Source organism: Pelodiscus sinensis, chromosome 12 (assembly GCF_052426305.1).
Source record: "Pelodiscus sinensis isolate ZL-2025 chromosome 12, ASM5242630v1, whole genome shotgun sequence".
NCBI classification, from domain to species: domain Eukaryota; kingdom Metazoa; phylum Chordata; order Testudines; family Trionychidae; genus Pelodiscus; species Pelodiscus sinensis.
In genome coordinates, this window is record NC_143063.1 from 46,391,383 (window position 1) to 46,410,969 (window position 19,587).

Sequence of the window (19,587 nt, forward strand, 5' to 3'; positions counted from 1 at the left end):
GGTCTGAGCACAGCATTAATAGATTACTATTTACTTTTTAAAAGAAACTCTATCCTGATTTATTTGAACAAGATTTCGTTAAATGTTTTTTAATCCTAAATGTTTTTACATGATGTATAGACCGTATTTCCTCAATGGATGGGTTACATGTGGCTTTTGGTGGAGACAAGTATACACGGGAAGGTGATTTCTACAGAGCGGTGAGCTGATGGAATGGGATGGTAGCTGGTTACATTTAAAGAACAGGTGACTCACATGTGAAAATACAGGGAGGCTACTTTAAAGTAGCGGAGGGGAAAAATAAAAGTGATTTGATGTGTACCAGTCAGCACTTTGGTCACTTTATATATCTGAAGGTGGTAGGAAAATCCTTTTCTCCCCTTAACAATTTTTGACAAGTCTAAACCAATTTCATTTTCCTCAAAAATTGTCTTGGAATTGTTCTGGGGGTGTTTGTTGGAAATAACAAAACCAAACTAAAAAGTTTGATCTTTCTGCTGCCTGTAAACTTTCCAAGTTCTGCATTTTTGATGAAACCCCAAAAAGTTTTGATGGAATTAGGCATTTCTTTTGTGAACATTTCTGTTTTGTTGAACAAATATTTTCTATGAAAAAAGGATTTCAGCAGAAACTATTCGAGCTGTGCTGATCGCATCTTTCGTTCACCCTTTATTTAGTTTGCACGTTCTTTGCTGCAAGGATGGTCTTGCTATGTGTCTGTACAGCTCCCAACACAATGGGGTTGAAAACCAGCAGAATCTGGCAACCTTGCCCACAAGCAATGGTAAACAAAATGTGTCATGGGCCACAAACAGAACCCCTTGGGCCACAGGTTGCCTGCCAATGGGTTAGTAATTACTAACCCAAATATATTCTTACAGATTAGAATGCAATAAACATATTAAACTATATCACTATATCCTACATCTGAAAGCTCCCCCAGCTTGGGCAAATCCAGATTCATATCTCAATTGAGCAATCCATCCCTATTCATCAGGGCAATTAAGCATGTTCTTGTCTTAGAGCTTATGCCCCCAAGTCCTACTGATTTGAGTGGGATGTAAGCTCTTGCTTAAAGTTAAGCAGATGCTTAATTTGTTTGCTGAGCTTGAGCCTCTGATCTGAGTCTGGATCCAAATATTGTCTTGATTTGAGACCATCACTAATTACTTTTACTAATAATGCAGGAATAGGAAGACGATGCAGGTACTCTAGCATGTGGCTGGGAGTCAACAAAATCACAAACATTTTTGGAAGGAGGCTAATCTCCTCCCACCTCCAGGATTCTGCCTTATCAATCTCCAGCTTATGTGAACCATCTTAAAATATAGTTTTTCTGAGATTCAAAGTCCCACTTTTAATTAATCCCTGCAAATACAACCCTTGATCCTGACAACAGGTAAGTACGTATCTCCAGTGGGAATACTCAGACGCTTAAATTAAACCCATGCTTTTTCAGGATCGGGGCCTTATGCCCCATGAATTCACCACCGAGCGTTGCCCCCAGTAGCGGCAGTAACTGTATCGCTTTCTAGCCTTTAGGAATGCCACAAGTGTCTGTAGGATTCTCGTGTTGTGGTTGTTGCTGCCCCTTTGCTACCTTGCATTATGTAAGCGGGGGAATGGTCCCGCTATTGTGGGGAACTTTCCTGGCTTCTATACACCCCAGTGAAATGAACCAGCGAAAGGATCTGAGTCCCCGCTCCCACTTCCTTTACCCCACGGCTCCCTGATCCTGAGGGCTCCCCCTCCACTCTCCTGAGTAGCAGAGCCCTCGAAACCCCAACAAGGCTGGGCCCAGGTTTCCTGGGGCTTAATCCCCGACCTTGTAGTCACTAGGGGCAGGAGTTAGGGTGTCCCCACTCCGAGGTGCTCTCTTTACACATGGTTTTTGTGGGGTTGAAGGACGGTCTTGAAGTGGGGTTTCGGAGTGAAACAACGGGAACTGGATGGAAAGGTTCATTAATACAGCTCAGCCGCTGGCATATGCATTAAACAACAACCAGGACAGCTAATTAATCATGTATCAGAGGGGTCGCCGTGTTAGTCTGAATCTGCAAAAGCGACGAGGAGTCCTGTGGCACCTTATAGACTAACCGAAGTGTAGGAGCATAAGCTTGCGTGGGCAAAGACCCACTTCGTCAGATGTTAATCATGTGTTTCGCATCCTCGGTGTGCTTGGCCCTGTACAAAAGGTGGGTTTTGCCCCAACCCGGTGTGGTAGTTGGTTAACAACGTGTGGCTCAGTAAGGACAAGATACAGCGAGCCTTGGCTTTCTTTCCAACAGGGTCCAGAAGCAGGCTGCTCAATCCGGGGAGGCCAGGCATAAAGAAACAAGCCAAGCCAGCCAGAGGAGGGATGCGCGCGTGTGTGTTTTTCTCTAGGCTCCCAGCATCCCGGAATAATCAGCCAGCCTCAGGCTCACCCTGGGGGCCTCCGCTGGACGAGAGACACCCGCTGCCTCCAAGGAGGCGGTGAGCGAAGCGTCTGTCCCGGAGCCTCCCCACTGCGCAGTCCCTGTCCCTTTAAATCCGGGCTGAGCGGGGCGCGCAGGAGCAGCGCGCCTCGGAGCGGGTCTCCTTCCCCAGCAGGCTCGCTCTCCGCTGGGGAGGCAGGGAGAAGGGGCGAGAGGACCCGGCTTCCGTCTCAGGCTGGAGAGACAAGCCGGAGAGACCCCCCCCCTCCCGCCGCCTCGTTGCACCAGGATGCGGGCGCCCCCCCGCCGAGCAAGCGGCGCCCTGCCGGACTGAGCCGGGGGGGAGGCAGCCCGGCGGCCCCGCGGCGCGCTAGGGCGAGGTGTGTGCGCGCCGGCGAGGGAGAGACCCAGCCACTGCATTGCCGCTGTGCCACGCGTCTCCCTCCTGCCAGGGCTGGGGCGCGCAGCGCCGGGGGGGCGCGCACAGCTGCGGGGCTGAGACCCTGCCTCGCTTCTGCTTTGAGACCGGGGCTGGCTTTTTCCTTTTTAATCGCGGGCATTTGCTTCTCCCTCCCTGTCTCCTCTCCCCTTTTATTTCCCTTTCCTGGGAGGATTTTTTTTTTTTTTGAGGTGGAGCCGTTTGCACCAAAAAACCTTACAGCTGCTGTTCTCGCTGCTATTCCCCCCTCTGCCCAGCAGGAGAAGGGACTGATCCTTGGGGACCCCCCCCCCCAGACCATGAAGCACCCCAGGAAATGGACTCCCGCCTCCCCCTGGATCCGGTGCACGATTCAGATTTGATTCCGTGGGTTGGTTGATTGCCCTCTTTTTTTTTTTCACCTTTTGGGGGCTTTGCAAACCGAATTACATGCATGTCCAGTGGGGGAAGGTTTAATTTTGACGATGGAGGCTCCTACTGTGGAGGCTGGGAGGACGGAAAGGCGCACGGCCATGGGATCTGCACCGGCCCAAAGGGCCAAGGCGAGTACACGGGGTCCTGGAGTCATGGCTTTGAAGTGCTGGGGGTCTACACCTGGCCCAGTGGCAACACTTACCAGGGCACCTGGGCACAGGGCAAGCGTCACGGCATCGGCGTGGAGAGCAAGGGGAAGTGGGGGTACAAAGGAGAGTGGACTCATGGATTTAAGGGACGCTACGGTGTCCGTGAATGCATGGGCAACGGAGCCAAATACGAAGGCACCTGGAGCAATGGATTACAGGACGGCTACGGGACAGAGACCTACTCGGATGGAGGTAGGTGATGTGTTCGCATCTTCTGAGCCCCGTCCAGCGGTGCTAAAAGGGGCTAGGTGAGAAGACCTCTCCCCTTTCCTCAGTACAGGGACCCTTGGGGCTGAACTCTCCGAGTTTGTAGCCAGCTCTCTGGAAGAGCACGATGGTGGCACCAATTTCCTACCCAGCACAGGAACAGCGTGGCACGAGCCCATTGTTTGCCACCAGCAGCCCTGTCTACTCGATGGGGCGCTGAGCTTTGTCTCCCGGCCAGATTCCCAACGCTTTTAAAGGAGGATGTGGGAGCCAGAAGGGCCCTGGGAGGCAGGAGAATGTGCAGCCAAGTTGAAAGCTGTGAACCCCACTTGCAACTTGGCCTATGACTGCACCATCCTAACCTGTAGGATCCCCGCCAAGCTTGCAAAGCCATCACCGGGTGATGGGAATGGCTGTGGCACGGCTGAGAGATCTTGTACAAGATATTTGAAATTCTAGCTGTAAGAAACAGTGTGTGAATGCTCCCAGCAAGGGTCAGATCTTTAAATCTGTGTATCGCTTTCCTGTCCCCTCCAAGCCCAAACCTACATTTAATACACTTGGTAATACCAGGCAAGAGACTTTAATTTCACAACAGCTTAATGCATCTTGTGGCGGCTCAGAGGGATAGAGAGAGCTCTTCTCTCAACGTGGCTTAATAAAATAAAAACAAGAAAACTCAGGGTGATCCAAAACCATCTAACTAACAGACCAAATAGCGGCATGTCTGCTGCAAGTGGTCATATCATTCCATCTAATCTAAACTGCCACCATAATAAGAGCCAGGCCTAATTTCAAGAAGCCAGTGTAATTAAGGAGACTGGCCTGTTTTTGTTGGGTGTGTGTCTATCAAAACTGGGCTTTCCAGGGGCATTCTTTTCCTGAACTTTGAGACTGGGATGTGTCTCCTAAACATGGTAATTTTTCAGTCTTGCTGGGGAAAAAGCTCTTCTTGCAAGTCATGTCTTTGGAAAACAGAGCCCCCTGCTCTGTGGTGAGATAAGAAGGCGACATTAAACGTGACTTGAAGCAGCTTTTAGTTCTTTTTTGTTCCAAAAAAAGAAATGGAATAATCTATTGAAAAGTAATAACTTTGCACTGCTCGGCTTTTCCCCAAAAGAAAATACAGTTGTAGCTTTCTGCTTCCCGTAGCTGGGAGAGCATCGGGATCCCATTTTAAATCTGTTTAGCTTGTACTGTGAAGCCGTCTTTAAATACTGATAATCTTCTGTGCGGAGGTGATCTAGGTTTGGTGAATAATCATTTTTGTTATGCATTTGAAATAATATGACAGGATCTGGACAGATTCTGTATGCGCCTGACGAGAGTACTGTCTATCTCTGCCCCTTGTGACATCTGGGCCTGATAACATTTTCAGTAAAGCCAAATAACAGTCAGTCTGTAAATGCCTCACTGCTTTTGTGGACTGCATGTCCACAAAGACCGGCAGTGTGTGCTTGCATGCACATGCATACACAGTCACCAGCAATGCGTGCTTGTGCCAAATTGCAGCAGAACAGTTATTTGAGAAGTAAGGACACCAGACCTAAAATGGAGCAGACTATGAGCCATTCATATTTTCCCAAGAACCTAACAAAAATGAAGTTTTCCTCCCTATTGAGTTAGGGCTTGAGTCTTATTTTAAGAAGGGTTAAGAAAATTGTTAGGGGGGAAAGAAAAAGATGGTGACTGTAGCAAAATTATTTCCATGAAGCCCTTACAAACAATTATAAGGGTAGAGATATCACCTTATGTATTTATCTTCGTTAGGCCTGTAATTATGAAAAGGAAAATACAAAGCACAAAATGTATATTCCAGTGAACTGGTTGTATTTTTTTCAAAAGACAGCTCATCACATCTCATTCTGATGCTTACTTTGGGATGACTGAATACTATAGAAATCACACTTAAGTGAAGTCTGCTCCAAGATCCCTTGGTACCAACCAGCCACTGTCCCTTCCTGAATAGATGTCGCCACTCTGTCTGGGCAAAAAGGCCAGATCTGAGCATCTCCAGGCTTCCTCCTGCAAAATCTTAATGATCATCATCCTTTTGGATAATTGGGGCCAGATGTGTGCAGTCATTATATTGAAAGAATAATTGTCTAGCTAGCATAAGAGAGTCGACTATTGGAAATTATGCTTATCTCATTAATCTATCCACATTATTAGGTTTTGTCCCTTTCCGGTGCATTACAATCATTGTTCCATCATCTGAGGCTCGCCACCAATGCTAAACATCCATCCTGCACATTTGGTCAATCAACTGGTGCTAAATGAGGGGTCACCAAATGGGCAGCATGGTTTGGAAGGTGTGATGCTAGTGAACTAGATGGGGTGGACACAAATTTTACTTCTTGAGCAGTAGATAGAAAAGCAGCAGAAGTCTCAGATCTCCAGCAATACCTCCCGGAGCTGGCGCTGGGAAGCTGCGTTTTGCCCGAGTAATGCACAAATGCATTATACAGTTAGCTTGGATGTGCCATGCAAAGAACTGAGTTTTGTTTCCACCAGCCACTCGCCCTGTCCTGTTCACAGACATGAGCATCTTACCCCCCCCCCGCTCAACACACACATTGTACTCACACCTGTCTCTCACACACATCCCCCGTATGCAGATCGCAGACTCTCACACCTCCCACATAGAAACACTCATCCCCAGGCGCACACTCGGTCTTGCCACATGTACCCACATGGTCCCTTAGACGCATACAGATGCTCAGACTCCCTGACACATCCACTCCAACCATATAATTATGTCCCGCAAGCACAAAAAACTACACAAATGTAACACATGCAGGAGAGCACTTCTCTCCAATAGCCAGGCACATCTTGCACTCATAAAAATGCCCCCATGATGTGCATTGAACACACGCTCTTCTCCATATGACAGACAGTTACACATCCACCCACGCCTGCTGCATAGAGATGCACGCACTCGCTTCCATGCATACCCTATGCACAGTCCCATAGATATACATCTCCCTCACAAACCATATTTTGAAAAGATATCATACCCCTACCTACCTTTACCCAAACCCTTCCTGTCCTCTGGCCCTGGAAACCTACTTATGCCCATTCATAAACTGGCTTCAAATGACTGATTTACTCTTTGTTTTATGTCAGACTGAGATACTGGATCTGGCGAGGTTTGTTGGCATTAGACTACCATAAAAATGGATTAATGCAGAAGTGTATCAGATCTACTCTGTTTATGAAGTCGCCGATTGGAACTCTTTTAGAGTATGTCTACACTAGGAAACTATTTTGAAATAACTAAAATGGATTTAATAACTCCTGAAATAATGTGTTTCCACCACGGAGGAGCCTCAAAATTAGTTTGAGGCAGGCTCTGTTTTTGTGGACATGCTACCTCGACTTGGAGTCCCAGGAAGCACTGTGGAATAATTACTTTGAATGACTCTGGGTAGCTGTTATTTCGAAATAGCAGCAGTGACGTGCCCACAGTAATGCTAGTTATTTCAAAGGAAGCGTTATTCCCTGAGGAAAGCAGGAGTACAGACTTCGAAATAACCAGCCCAGTATTTCAAATTAACGGGCTTGGTAGTGTGGATGCTCCGCTTATTATTTCAAAATAAGGGGAGTTATTTCGAAATAACTCCCTAGTATAAACAAAGGCTTAGAGGTCTGGGCCTGATTCATTAAGGATGCTTACTGTGGGCGTAGCTTTAAGCAAGTGATTTGTCCCATTGAGTTCATTACTGAATTGTGCCTGTGCTAACAAATTTTCAGTATAGCTTGGTTCAAATTTTAAAATGTTAAACAATTTTTCCCAAACTGAACTATGCCAAGGGGAGAAGGGAGAAATGATAGAGATGCAATTCAAGTAGAAAAATCCACTACTGCTACAGAAATCCTTTTTTAAAAAAAGGCAAACAAACAAACAAAAAAACTAGAGAGAAATACTTTCCGTTCTGAAGCAGATTATTTTCTAGTTGCTAAAATGATGGTTGCTAAAAGGTGGGGTTGGGGAAACTAAATAAATATCAAATTATTGCCAATGTCAGGCCTAAAAATGACTACTGGGAAAAAAAATCCTGAAAGCTATTTTCTTTCCTACCCATCTCTATTTTAGCTGCTTTATATTTGGGAATTGAGGCAGCGCTGGGTAAAGAGTACCAAGAACCAGCACCCTCTTAAAATAGCTAAGTGATACAATAGTGACTATGCCTGACTGACGTTAACAATTTGAATTAACCTCGCCAAACCTCAGGGGACTAAAACCTTCAGCTCCATCAAGCCAGTCTCTGAAGACCTGCTTGTCTCTCTCTTCAGGACGTTGGAGAGAGATAGCAGCAGTGTGTTGGATGGGCACATAGCCCCATCCTGGGAATATCTACTTTTCCATTCCTAGAGGGGCATTTATAAAAAACCCTCTGTCGCTCTTCCAGATCTCTCCTAGGAAACCCAAACTAGTCAACAAACTGAGAGTGTGTACTTTGAATAAATCAAGTGAGCACTCTCTTAACTCCAGAGAATGTGTCCATCATAAACTCGGCATATAATGCTCCATGCACTGGTTCACAGTGTATATTCTTGTTATCTCTTCCATTACCTTGCCCTAGTGTTTCTTTGTAGTATGGTAAAAGACCAAAGGCTAAAGGTGAGAATGCTTCTGTGCCATATGAAGGTGATTTTTAGCAGGATTTAGAGGGGAGTCTGGTATTTGAAGTCTTGGGGCAAACATCTGGAGGAGTTTGGTCCCCAATAATTCATAGCCTTATAAACCACTCAGCCATCTCAATACTAGTGTGTCAAAGTTTTCCTTGTCCACATGCCTGGGGTGAATAATAATAGTTGATGGGCAAGTAAAATATCATTCATATTTTCACTAGGCATGGGTGAGCACTTTGATTTTTGTGCCTGGGCTGCCAAATTTTCATGACAGTTTTGGAAAACTGCCACAGAGGTACGTATGGCAGTGTGTTGCAACCAGTAAGAAAAAAAAAAAAGAAGGTGTCAAATTGTCATGGGGATGGTTGGGCCTAGTGGTCAGAGCCAGAGCATTCAGGCCTAGTGGACAGAGCCAGACTCAAAAGACTAGGGTGGGATTGGAGCGAGGCTGTTGCCACTATCTGGCAGGAGTGAGTTCCAAACCCCGGAGAGGCATTGAGCAGACTAAGCTGCTGTTCCTCCTGTGAGTCTTATATAACAGGCCTGGGAGTCACAAGACCAGATCCTGGCTCTTGGATTGGCTGAAGCCTAGCACAGGAGTGACTTACCACTGGCAGCTTGGTTCTGTGGATGAGAGATAGGGCTTGGGGTTGAGAGTCATGAGGGCTGGGTTCCATTAACTCTGCCACATGTGGACTTGACCCTTAACATGTCCATGCCTCAGTTTCCTCATCTACGAAATGGAGATAGTGATACGAACAGTGTTGCTTTTGGCAAGTGCTTTGAGATCTATGAACAAAAGATTTTAAGTATTGTTATAAGGAAATGCAAAATAACCCACCCTCAAAAGCCAGAGAATGAAATTAAGTCCTTGCCCTGTAAAATCCTATGAACTAAAGGTGTACATTGGCACAGTAGAGATGGACCAAGAATGCTGAGTAGAGGACCCATTTTTACCTATGTAGTACCAATTTCTGCTCTGTGTCATCCATTCAAGTTCGCCTGAAGTTAATGTAACTGAGAAGAGGATGTGACCCATTTGCCTTAATGTAGAGGCAATCTGTTCTAAACTCACTCTGCAATGGGTTTAAATTGCAGCAAGGGAGGTGTAGGCTGGACATTAGGAAAATCTTCCTAGCTGTCAGAGTGGTTAAACACTGGAAAAAATTGTTGAGGGAGGTAGTGGCATCTCCATCACTGGAGATATTTAAGAGCAGCTTAGACACCTATCAAGGGTGATCTAGATGGTGCTTGGTCCTGCCTTGAGGGCAGGGGATTGGAGGTCCTCTCCAGTTCTAGTGTTCTATGATTCTGTATGCCCATTAAGGGTACTTACAGAACCTAGTGTCTTTGTTATATTGCTATTTGCCTTGATGTTAATGTTGCAAGGAGCCAGCCACCCACAAAGACAAATTTCCATGAGTGCTGTTCATCTCCTGGATGGCAGAAGTACCATGGAAGTGTCCGCTCTCAAGTGATTTTGTTCCCACAAAGGGCTGCTTGTAGCATTTGAAAAAGTCATTGGGAAACCGATACAAACACTGAGTGTTTTTTAGATAGTCAGAGTCCTACAGAAAGACCTAATTGATGCTAATAAGCTGATTTTAAAATAATTATTGTTGATTTCATTACAATAATAGCTTTATTTATAAAGCAACCAGCTGCCTAGAAACTTACTGAGGATGGTACACGCTTAAAATACAATAATGATCATTGCACAGTAATTGAAATGGAATTCAAATTATCAAAATAGTAAATGAGACATCAGAAATAAGTGATATGGCCCTCTTTACAATTCTTACCTTACTATAATGTGCTACTTCATTGTGGGTGCAGAAAGGTACTCAAGTAATAGGAGTTTGGCTCAGAAAATAACAAATATACACACACAGAGTAACAAAGGTGTTTGTAGAGCCATCTATTCCAGAGTCTTATCTCAGAGGAAGGTGTAAGAATCCTGTAGTAAGCAGATGTGGGATCATCTGCCTCACACTTAGGGCATGTCTACACTATGGGGAAGAGCAATGCTGCCGTGGTCGATCTTTCAGGGTTTGATTTAGCAGGTCTAGTGAAGACCCGCTAAATCAAACTCAGAGGGCGTCCCACCCCCCCCTTGTGGGGAGTAGGAGTACAAGGAAAGCCGACTGGAGTATTTGCACCCGTTGACCTCCTGCTGTGTGAATGGCGATTTAAGGTATGTCAACTCTAGCTATGCAATTAACGTAGCTAGTGTTGCGTATCTTGGGTTGATCTTCCATTTCAGCATAGACCAGTCTACAGAGACTAGGGTGAGACCTACCAGAGACAGACTTGGGCCCTCAAGCATGCTGTTTAATATTGCTTCCAAAATCTGTAATAGTTAATTGCGTTAACTGGATATTCTTGATGGCCACAGAAGTATCCAACCCCTTTCTGAATATTATGATAACATTATTATAGTGCAGACTGAAGCTTTTATTCACAAGAGCTCAAAGTCAGCGTCTAAAACTAGAAGGAAACAAGAGCATCTGGTCTGATCTCTGCATAGTTACAGGCCTCCACCCAGCACCCACACGCTAAACCCAGTGTGTGAAACTAGACCCACGTATTACATCCTACGGGAGACTAGACTGCAGTGTGCCTCAGGCAGAAAATGGGAAGGTGAGAGGGACCCAAGGCCCCTGCAACAGCAGGGAAATTGAGTGAACTACACCTAGATGATCCTGGCAAGAGACCTGCACCCATAAGCCACAAGATGAAGGCAAAATCCAACTCCAGATCACTGCCAGTCTAACCTGGGGGGAAATTCCTTTCTAACTCCATGTGGAGTCATTGGTTACCGGTAGACTCTGTATGTGAGCAAGAGCCAGCCAGTCAACCCCCCGTGGCCATCCCCGATGCTTTAGCGGGAGAAGATTTAGAAAAACTACAGGAACACCACCAGGTATGGGGGAAACCCTGGCTGGCCCCCACAGGAGCACAGCTGAAACCCCAGTGGCATGACCATTTAGAAATATAAGACAAAGGGCTTTACTGAGGTTAGAAAAATATCTCCATTTTAGGGTAGGAGGAGATGGAAACAGCCACTAAAATGTGGAATGATTTTCCTAAGGTCACAACCATCCCAAACGATCAGGCTGGCCGGCAGGGGGGCAAAAAGGGGAAATGCCCCAAGGCAGGGGTTGGAGCCATGGGCCCTTTAAATTGCTGCTGGAGCACCTGGTGGTGTGGTCTGGGTGGCGCTTAGGGCTGGCTGGGTGGGTGGGGTGGGCGCAGCGTGTTCCAGGCGGCTTTGAGGATTGGGTGTCCTAGCCCCACCCCTTCTGCCTAAGGCTCCACCCCTTCTGGGGAGCACAGACCTGCCCACTTTGCCCAGTGGCCTGGCACATCTGTCGGTCCCCCCCGCAAACTAAAATGGGACTACTCGTGTTTCAGCTGTCCTGCCTTGGCAGATGCGTCCGTGTCAGAATCAAGACCATAGCATAAAACCAAAAGGCAGGTTTGTTGTGCTAGGACTAGGCCAGACCACCTCCGTGGCTGCAGTCTCAGGGCCAAGGACTGCTGCTGTTAGAGACAGAAACAAACCTATTAGATCATAGAGTTTGTGCTCTGGCAAGGGCAGGAGACAGTCCCCTGACACAGAATGTATCAGATGTTAATTGGATGCTGTTTGCTCGCAGCCAAAACTCAGAAGAAGCAAGGAGGAGATTGCAGGCATTTCAGACAAAGTGGCCCTCTCCGTTCTATGCTGCTTCTGATTTTTTTTGCCAGTTTTGTGCCTTCATATTTTAATCTTAAAGTCCATTATTAACTCAGCAGAGCAGCTGTGCTGGTTCTCTTAGATTGCAGGGCCCGATCTTGCATTATTTACCTCAGAGGGAGCTTTGCCGTTTTCCTCTCAGGGCCTAGTCCTGCTCCCGTTGTACATGTACTAGTGGGGCTCGGTGGCTTCTTTTTTAGGAGGGGTTTTTCACCAGGATCGAAGAGACCTGGAAACAGAACTCCCCTCGTACTCTGAGAGCTCGTCCCTTCAAATAGGGGTCACAGCACATTAGCACAGCGTGTTCTGCAAAGGTGAGCTACCACACCCATTGCTGGACCCAGCTTGTGGAGAATCACAGTACCTTCATCTGGTACAGTGTCTCGCACCAGCACCAAAACTCACATAAAAATAATCTACCATCAGAATAACTGAAATAGGCAGATTGGAACAACCTTATCCAACCGCTTTGCCGGTGCTTGTAATTTTGTATTGTGACCTTTGGTGGTTTCCCTCAAAGCTCCAGCTTCTGGAATCATGGGATGATGTGAGATTCTTGGCTTCATTTGTTTTTTAAGTAAGTTTGTAGCCCTTGCAGCTGTAGAAAAACACTTGAAAAGGTGACCTGTAAAGCTTCAGCACCCAACTAAAAAGAACCGATTGTTTATTATTTTTTTAAATGGTATCATTTTTAGTCCAATCTCATGATTTTTGCGAGTGGGGAGGAGGCAGGGACCCATCTCATGATTTTTGAATGTTTGGTCTGGTCTGATGAACATTGATGTTCTGCATTACCCTTGACACGACTGAAGAAAACAAATATCAGAATGGTGTAAACACCAGGAAGGGAGAGGAATTATATAGGATTAGATAATGGGCTGAAACTAAGCAAAAGGAAATGGTCACTGACTACACTGAGATCTATTAATGTGTAGAATGATGTATTAGTTAATTGAATGCTGACATTGTGTTTGGAACTAAACAAACAAAAATAAATACAAAGTCTCAGAGGGGAGCTGTGATAGTCTGTAACTTTGAAAACAATGAGTAGTCCTGTGGCACCTTAGAGACTAACAGATATATAGGATCATGAGCTTTTGTGAGTAAAACCCACTTCATCAGATGAGTTGGAGTGGATATAACAGAATTAGAGATAAATAGAACAGCAAAAGCAGTTACCTGTCAATTGTAGGACCACTGTTAATGAAGCTAATTAAGTAGGCCGGATGTGTCCCAGTCATAGCTTTTGATTTAAAAAATGTGAATGTCAAAGGAAATGGAAATTGCCTTTGGAGTGCGTTAACAAGTTAATATCTTTATTCAAGCCCAGGTTGACAGTGTCATATTTATTAATGAATTCCAGTTCTGCAGTCTCTCTCTGTAATTAGGTGGTAAAATTCCTTTGTAGAAGAATGGCTATTTTTAAATCCATTATTGAATATTAAAATGTTCCTCTAGAGCCGTGATCACCAACCAGTAGGTCAGGATCTACTGGTAGATCTTGGAATCTTTGATAGGTGATCCTGAGAGGTTTGGCTGGGAGGCTGTCAAGTGCTGGCTCTTCATCTGTCCCTTTCAGCACTGCTGTGCTGCTCCTGCCCTCTGCCTTGAAGGTGCCCCTCACCCTCACCTTCTGCTTGCTGTGCAGCACACAGGAAAAAGAGGAGAGGGTGCTGATGTCAGGGTGTCCCTCCCTCTACCCTGTACCCCATCTCCACAGAGCAGAGAGGGGCAGGGATGGAGAGAGTTTGCTGGCTGCTTTGGGAGTGATACAGGGCCAGGGTAGGGGTGAGCCGGCCTTAGCCCCCTGCACCATCACCCAGAACCCACCTGTGGTAAGTGGTGCCCAGCTGGGGCTTGCAACCCCTCCTGCACCCCAAACTCCTGCCCCCAGCCTGATAAAAGAGAGTGAGGATGGGGGAGGGAGGATGGAGTGAGAAGGGGCGGGGCTTGGAGAAGGGGCAGGAAGGAGGCGGGGCCAGAGTGTTTGGGTTTGGGGTAGATCCTGGATTGCACTTAAATTCCAAAAGTGATCTCATGCTTAAAAAGGTTGGCGACCACTGCGAGGTTTATGTGTGTAACCATTCCTGATGTCTGATTTGTGTCCATTTATCCGTTGTCACAGAGACTGCCCAGTTTGGCCAATATACATGGCAGAAGGGCATTGCTGGCACGTGATGGCATATAATGGTATCGTACTAGAGGATGTGCAGTTGTATGAGCCCCTGATGTTGTGGCTTATGTGGTTAGGTCCTGGGATGGTGTCGCTTGTATAGATGTGTGGACAGAGTTGGAAAGGGAGTTTGTTGCAGGGGTAGGTTCCAGGGGCGGCCCTAGACGAGCTGCCAGCAACTGGCGCCCTAGGCCAACCATGCAATCGGCACCCCCCACCTCCAAACCCCTCAATGATATTGCGCCACCATTTGGCGCCCCATTTAACTTGGCGCCCTAGGCGACCGCCTAGTTCGCCTATATGGACGGGCCGCCCCGGTAGGTTCCTGGATGAGTGTGTCTGAGGTGTGGTGTCTGGCTGCTGGTAAGTATTTGATTCAGGTTTAGGAGGTTTTCTTTAGGAAAGGATTGGCCTGTCTCCCAAGGTCTGTGAGAGTGAGGGATCGTTTTCCAGGATAGCTTGTAGATTGTCAATATTGTGCTAGCGAGGTTTAAGCTGGGGACTGTAGGTGATGACCAGTGGTATTCTGTTAGTTTCCTAGTTGGACCTGTCTTGAAATAGGTGACTTCTGGTACTTCTCTGGCCCTGTCAGTCTGTTTCCTTGCTTCCCCAGGCAGATATTTTAAGTTTTAAGAACGCTTGATAATGATCTTGTAGGTGTTTGTCTCTGTCTGTGGGATTGGAGCAGATCCAGTTGTATCTTAGGGCTTGGCTGTAGACAACAGATTGTGTGATGTGTCCTGGGTGGACGCTAGAGGCTTGTAGTAAGAATAACGGTCAGTAGGTTTGCAGTATAAGGTGGTGTTTGTGTGACCATTGCTTGTTTGTACTGTAGTGTCCAAGAAGTGGGTCTCTTTGGTGCATTGGTCCAGGTCGAAGTTAATGATGGGGTGGAAATTGTCAAAATCCCTGTAGAATTCTTCAAGGGTCTCTTTCCCGTGGGTCCATATGATGAATGTACCTAAAATAGAGGACAGGTACTAGGAGATGGGAGTGAAGGAAATGTTGTTCAAGGTCAGCCATGAAAATGTTGGTACGTTGTGGGGCCACATGGATGCCCATAGCAGTGCCATTGACTTGAAGGTATAAATTGTCCTCCCCACAACTATTTCCAGTTTGGGGAGAAAGTCACATAGCTCAGCCACCAGGTGAGCTGTGGCATCATCGGGGATCATGTTCCTGACTGCTTGTAGTCCATCCTCGTGTGGAATTTCGGTGTAAAGAGCTAATACATGCAGGTTGGTGTTTTCAGGAAGATCACTGATGCTCTGTAGTTTCCTCAGGAAGGCAGTGGTGTCTCGGAGATAGCTGGGAGTGCTGATAGATTAGTGTAAACAAATAAATAAAATAAAGCAACGGATCCTGCTTTGCAGCTGACTCAGGGGTCCGGCTCAGTCCAGAAGTGCTTCCAGAGTAATAATGAGAGGTCGATCGCGTCACTTGAGATCTGGGTGTGTTTGTACTCCCATGCTTGCTGGAGAGGATATTACACTAGTGTGTATGAGAACTGGTGGGTCTCTGCAGGCGGAACTGAATGGGGCAGGAGGCGTTTGATGCACTGGAGTGAGAAGGTCATGGAGTACTGATGTATTGACAGATTCCAAAACCAGAAGGGACCACTCTGATCATCTACTCTGCCCTCCTATCTAACACCGGCCAGAGACATAGAGCAGAGCTTTTTGGGAAAACATCCCCCTCTTGATTTCAGAATGACCCTAACACCCCCCCCCCAAAACCCTTCTACATTGTTCCAGTGGCCATTAACTCTCACTGCTCACAAATTATGCCTCATTTCCAGTCTGAAAATGTCTCACTTCAACTTCCAGCCCCTGGATCCAGGAGGGAGCAGGAAGTTTGGAGACTGGAAGTGGTGAGAGCTGCTGTCACTTGATAATGTAGAGCTGGGTCAATCTCAGCCTTAGCAAACGCGGACATAGACCACAGCCCTGGGCACTGGTGAGGAGATCACACTGCTAGGGATGTTAGGTAGCATGTAACTGAATCGTCGTGTAACCGCACAAAATCTTATCGGTTATATGACTATTTGACAATACCTGGAGGTGGGGCTGGCAGCCAGTGCGCTACCATTCCCACTCCCACGGCCCCCGCCCCATGCTGCTGCTTCTTTCTGAGGCATCAGCACTGAGTGGCATGCAGGAGCTGGCCCACAAGTGGAGCCTGTTTTAAAAACCTATTGGGGGCACCCGATTGCAGCTGTAAGGTGCGCAGCGTGGCGGAGGGCGGGGTCGCACATGCACCGTGTGCCTGGGGCGGAGCCGCACATGCGTCGCACGCCTGCTGCCCGGGGCGCAGGAATGACTCGAGCTGGCCCTGCCCCTGGGTGTGCTGTGCCCCACTGATCAGGGATCTCTGCTCTAGTGGTATAAAGCCCTGGCGTCTGCCCGTCTAGTTACAGCAGTACCACTTGCATGGAGCCAAACCCTTAGCCGCACGGGAGTGTATTCCAGCGATCTGCCCTGAACGCTTTCCTCCAAAGTGAGGCGAGATTGCAGAGTTTTGAGGAGGATTAGAAGGCTGGAGGATTAGCAGAGTGAGAATTAGCCAGATTCCACTGTACTTTGTGAGAAAAGCACATTAGTACGAATAAGGAGGCTGAATGCGTTTTAATGCATTTAGCATCCTACATGCTAAAGCCCAGTATGGTTTTTGCCCACCATCATGCATCTGGTCCACGAGGCTTCCCGTCATAGCTCTGACTGTAGGGTGGTGGCTTTGCTTTGTCAGGAAGCGCGGATGGAGTGTGCGTGTGAGTTCATGCCAGAGCAGTCAGTCCGTTCCTGGGGAGGGTTAAGGGTCTTATGTTTCCAAGTTGCCTCAGTTCCCACTAGCATCCTGTGGCATTAGCCCAACTGGGCAGTCCAGTACTGTCAACCTAAGCATTCAGCAATCACTGAAAACCCTGCGTCACCTCCCCTCCACCCCCGCCAAACTGTTGGCTTTAAAAATCAAGATCCCCCCGTAAATAGACTTGGTTTGCTATTAGGGGGATCATTGATTCAAGCTTTCTCCTGCAAATAGAGGGCTAGAGATTTTCCCTTCATAAAAATGAAAGCGGAGACCTTATCGCTCCAGGAACGGAGGCTTTAAGAAATGCAGCGAGTGTTAGAAGACTCATGATAAAACTCACCAGAGCGAGCAACAATGAGGCTGGGGGTAACCACAATTTTTTGGAAGTGGTTCTCTAAACACTGGAGTGTTGCCAATGAAACAAACCCAAGATTCCTGGGGGGAGGAATGGGATGTGTTGTGGACAGAGGGTTAGTGGGGCAGGCGGAAAGGCTGAGAATACATTTGTATTTTGCAGCAGCAAGCAAAAACTGAGTTTTTGCCCCTTAAAACCTCACATCCAAATGCCTTTGAAACCATTGCTGAGCCTGCTCCGAATCGTTGACGTTAGTTTGCAGGGATTCCTCCATCACCAGTGTGAGCCTAACGACACTTGTGTGTCCTTTCCTGGTGTGACTTCTGCCACATATTCGCGGGGGGATATACACCCAACCCGGTTAGCTTCTGACTGATTTTTCTGTGCGTTATCTTGCATGGATAGTGGCTTAACACCGTTACATGTTGGGAGAATTCCCTCCCAAACTGTGGCCATATTGAGTAGAACCTAGTCATGGTCTAACGCAGGGGCAGGGAATGTTTGTTTGAGTCAGGGGCCACTAACCCACAGAAAAATCAATCTGGACCCACACAAACGTGAGCTACAAACAAAAAAGGCTGAGAAGGGGCTCGGGGACTGGCCTGTCTGTGACCTCCCTTTTCTCCCCACAGGGTGCGCCACGCAGGGAAGAGACTGGGGCAGAGGCTTCCCTTCCATTTCTGCAAGTGGCTCCCCACCCTTTTTTCCTGGTCCCTGTCCTGCACCTCCTTATCTGTAGGAGTTGCTGGCAGCGTCTAGCGGGGACTGGACTCTGCAGGAAGTGGCTGGCTGCCATGGCTCCCTGCTACAGCCGCCCCAGGCTGGGAAGGGGCTCTAGCTATTTCCCCACCGCCGCCTGGCGCAGAAAAGGGCTCTGGTGCTTAATTTTGCGTGGCTTCCCTCTCTGGCCGTCTCCCCTGCACCTGCCTCCTCTCCTAGGTGCAAGATGAGGAGCCAGAAGTGTCAGGTGCCCCTAGACCGGACGTTCCCTACCCCTGATCTAAAGCAATATAATCTAGTGCAGGGCTGGTCGCCGGTGAGTCTGCAGCAGGCTCCCTGTCTCCTTGGCTTTGCCTCTGCTGTACGATCACCGTACCTCACCCTCTTCCTTGAGCATCACGTGGGGCGGCTTCCTAGCGTGGTGTATGTGTGAGACTCCAGTGGTAGGGGCAGGCCCGCAGCCTCCTGTGCTCACCAGCCGCGGGCAGTTCTGGAGCCTCCGTCCATCTTGCGTTGCAGCTGCTGGGCTGTGGATCGCAGGGCCGGCGCGCCCCCCGGGTCGAATGTGCAGTCTCAGGCACGGGAAAGGCTGCCCCGCACGTGGCTCTGTGAGCAGAAAGATCAACAATCTTGGCGTCAAAGTGTCAGTGTCATTACGGGGCTGGACGCACAAGCAACAAACTGGTTTCCTTTCTTTTTAGAGCAGGGCAAAGCCCCCGGTGATCTGACGGCAGAAGTGTCACTTGGCAACGCTCCGGGTTTAAGTGATGCCGGTAGGGTACCCTGACCACAAGGGGAAGGGTCCCTGTGGGGGCCAGTGGCAGCTTAAGCCCCCACCAAATACCCCCTCACACACACACAGATGATGGGGCAGCAGCGTATTTGAGACACTGTCCAAATAAAGTGGCCACTGGATGCTCTCTGCTTGCGATATATATGTACACGTGTGTATGTGCACATACATGCCTGGGGAATGACAGGCAAAACTATAAAGACACACTAGCCAAACCAGACACTTAAATGCTTTCCTCCTCCCTGCTCCATTCACTTATACTGGTCCTGCTATAAATAGAATATTCATTTATAGAATCCTAGAACACTACAACTGGAAGGAACCTCGGGAGGTCATCAAGTCGAGTCCCTTGCACTCTCGACAGGACCAAGCACCATCTAGACCAGGACTACTCAATTTTGGAAGCCCCGGGAGCCACAATGATACTCACAGCGCATGCTGAAGGCCGCAACTTACGTGTGGTTGCATGTACATGCAAATATATGCAAATCACTTCTTTCACACTGAAGGGCATGAAACGGGAGGGAGGCGGGCTGGCCGGGAGGTGGGTGAGGCGGGAAGCAGAGCTGGTGCAGGGGAGGCCTCGGGGCCTTGAGGCTAGATGGGAGGAAGGGGGGGATGGGAGTAGGGGGAGCGGGAAGCAGAGCTGGCGGGGGGAGGGTTCGGGGGCTGCGATGC

At 47.9% G+C, this 19,587-nt stretch overlaps 1 protein-coding gene across 1 annotated transcript in view; it reads left to right on the plus strand.

Annotated features, from left to right (window-relative positions):
- The first annotated feature begins 2,555 nt into the window (after positions 1–2,555).
- Positions 2,556–19,587, plus strand: part of JPH3 (junctophilin 3) — a 166,614-nt gene continuing 149,582 nt past the window's right edge. The window contains exon 1 of the mRNA XM_089781538.1: positions 2,556–3,671. Coding sequence (XP_089637664.1) covers positions 3,290–3,671 — 382 coding nt within the window. The 5' untranslated portion in view covers positions 2,556–3,289. The remainder of the gene's footprint in view (positions 3,672–19,587) is intronic.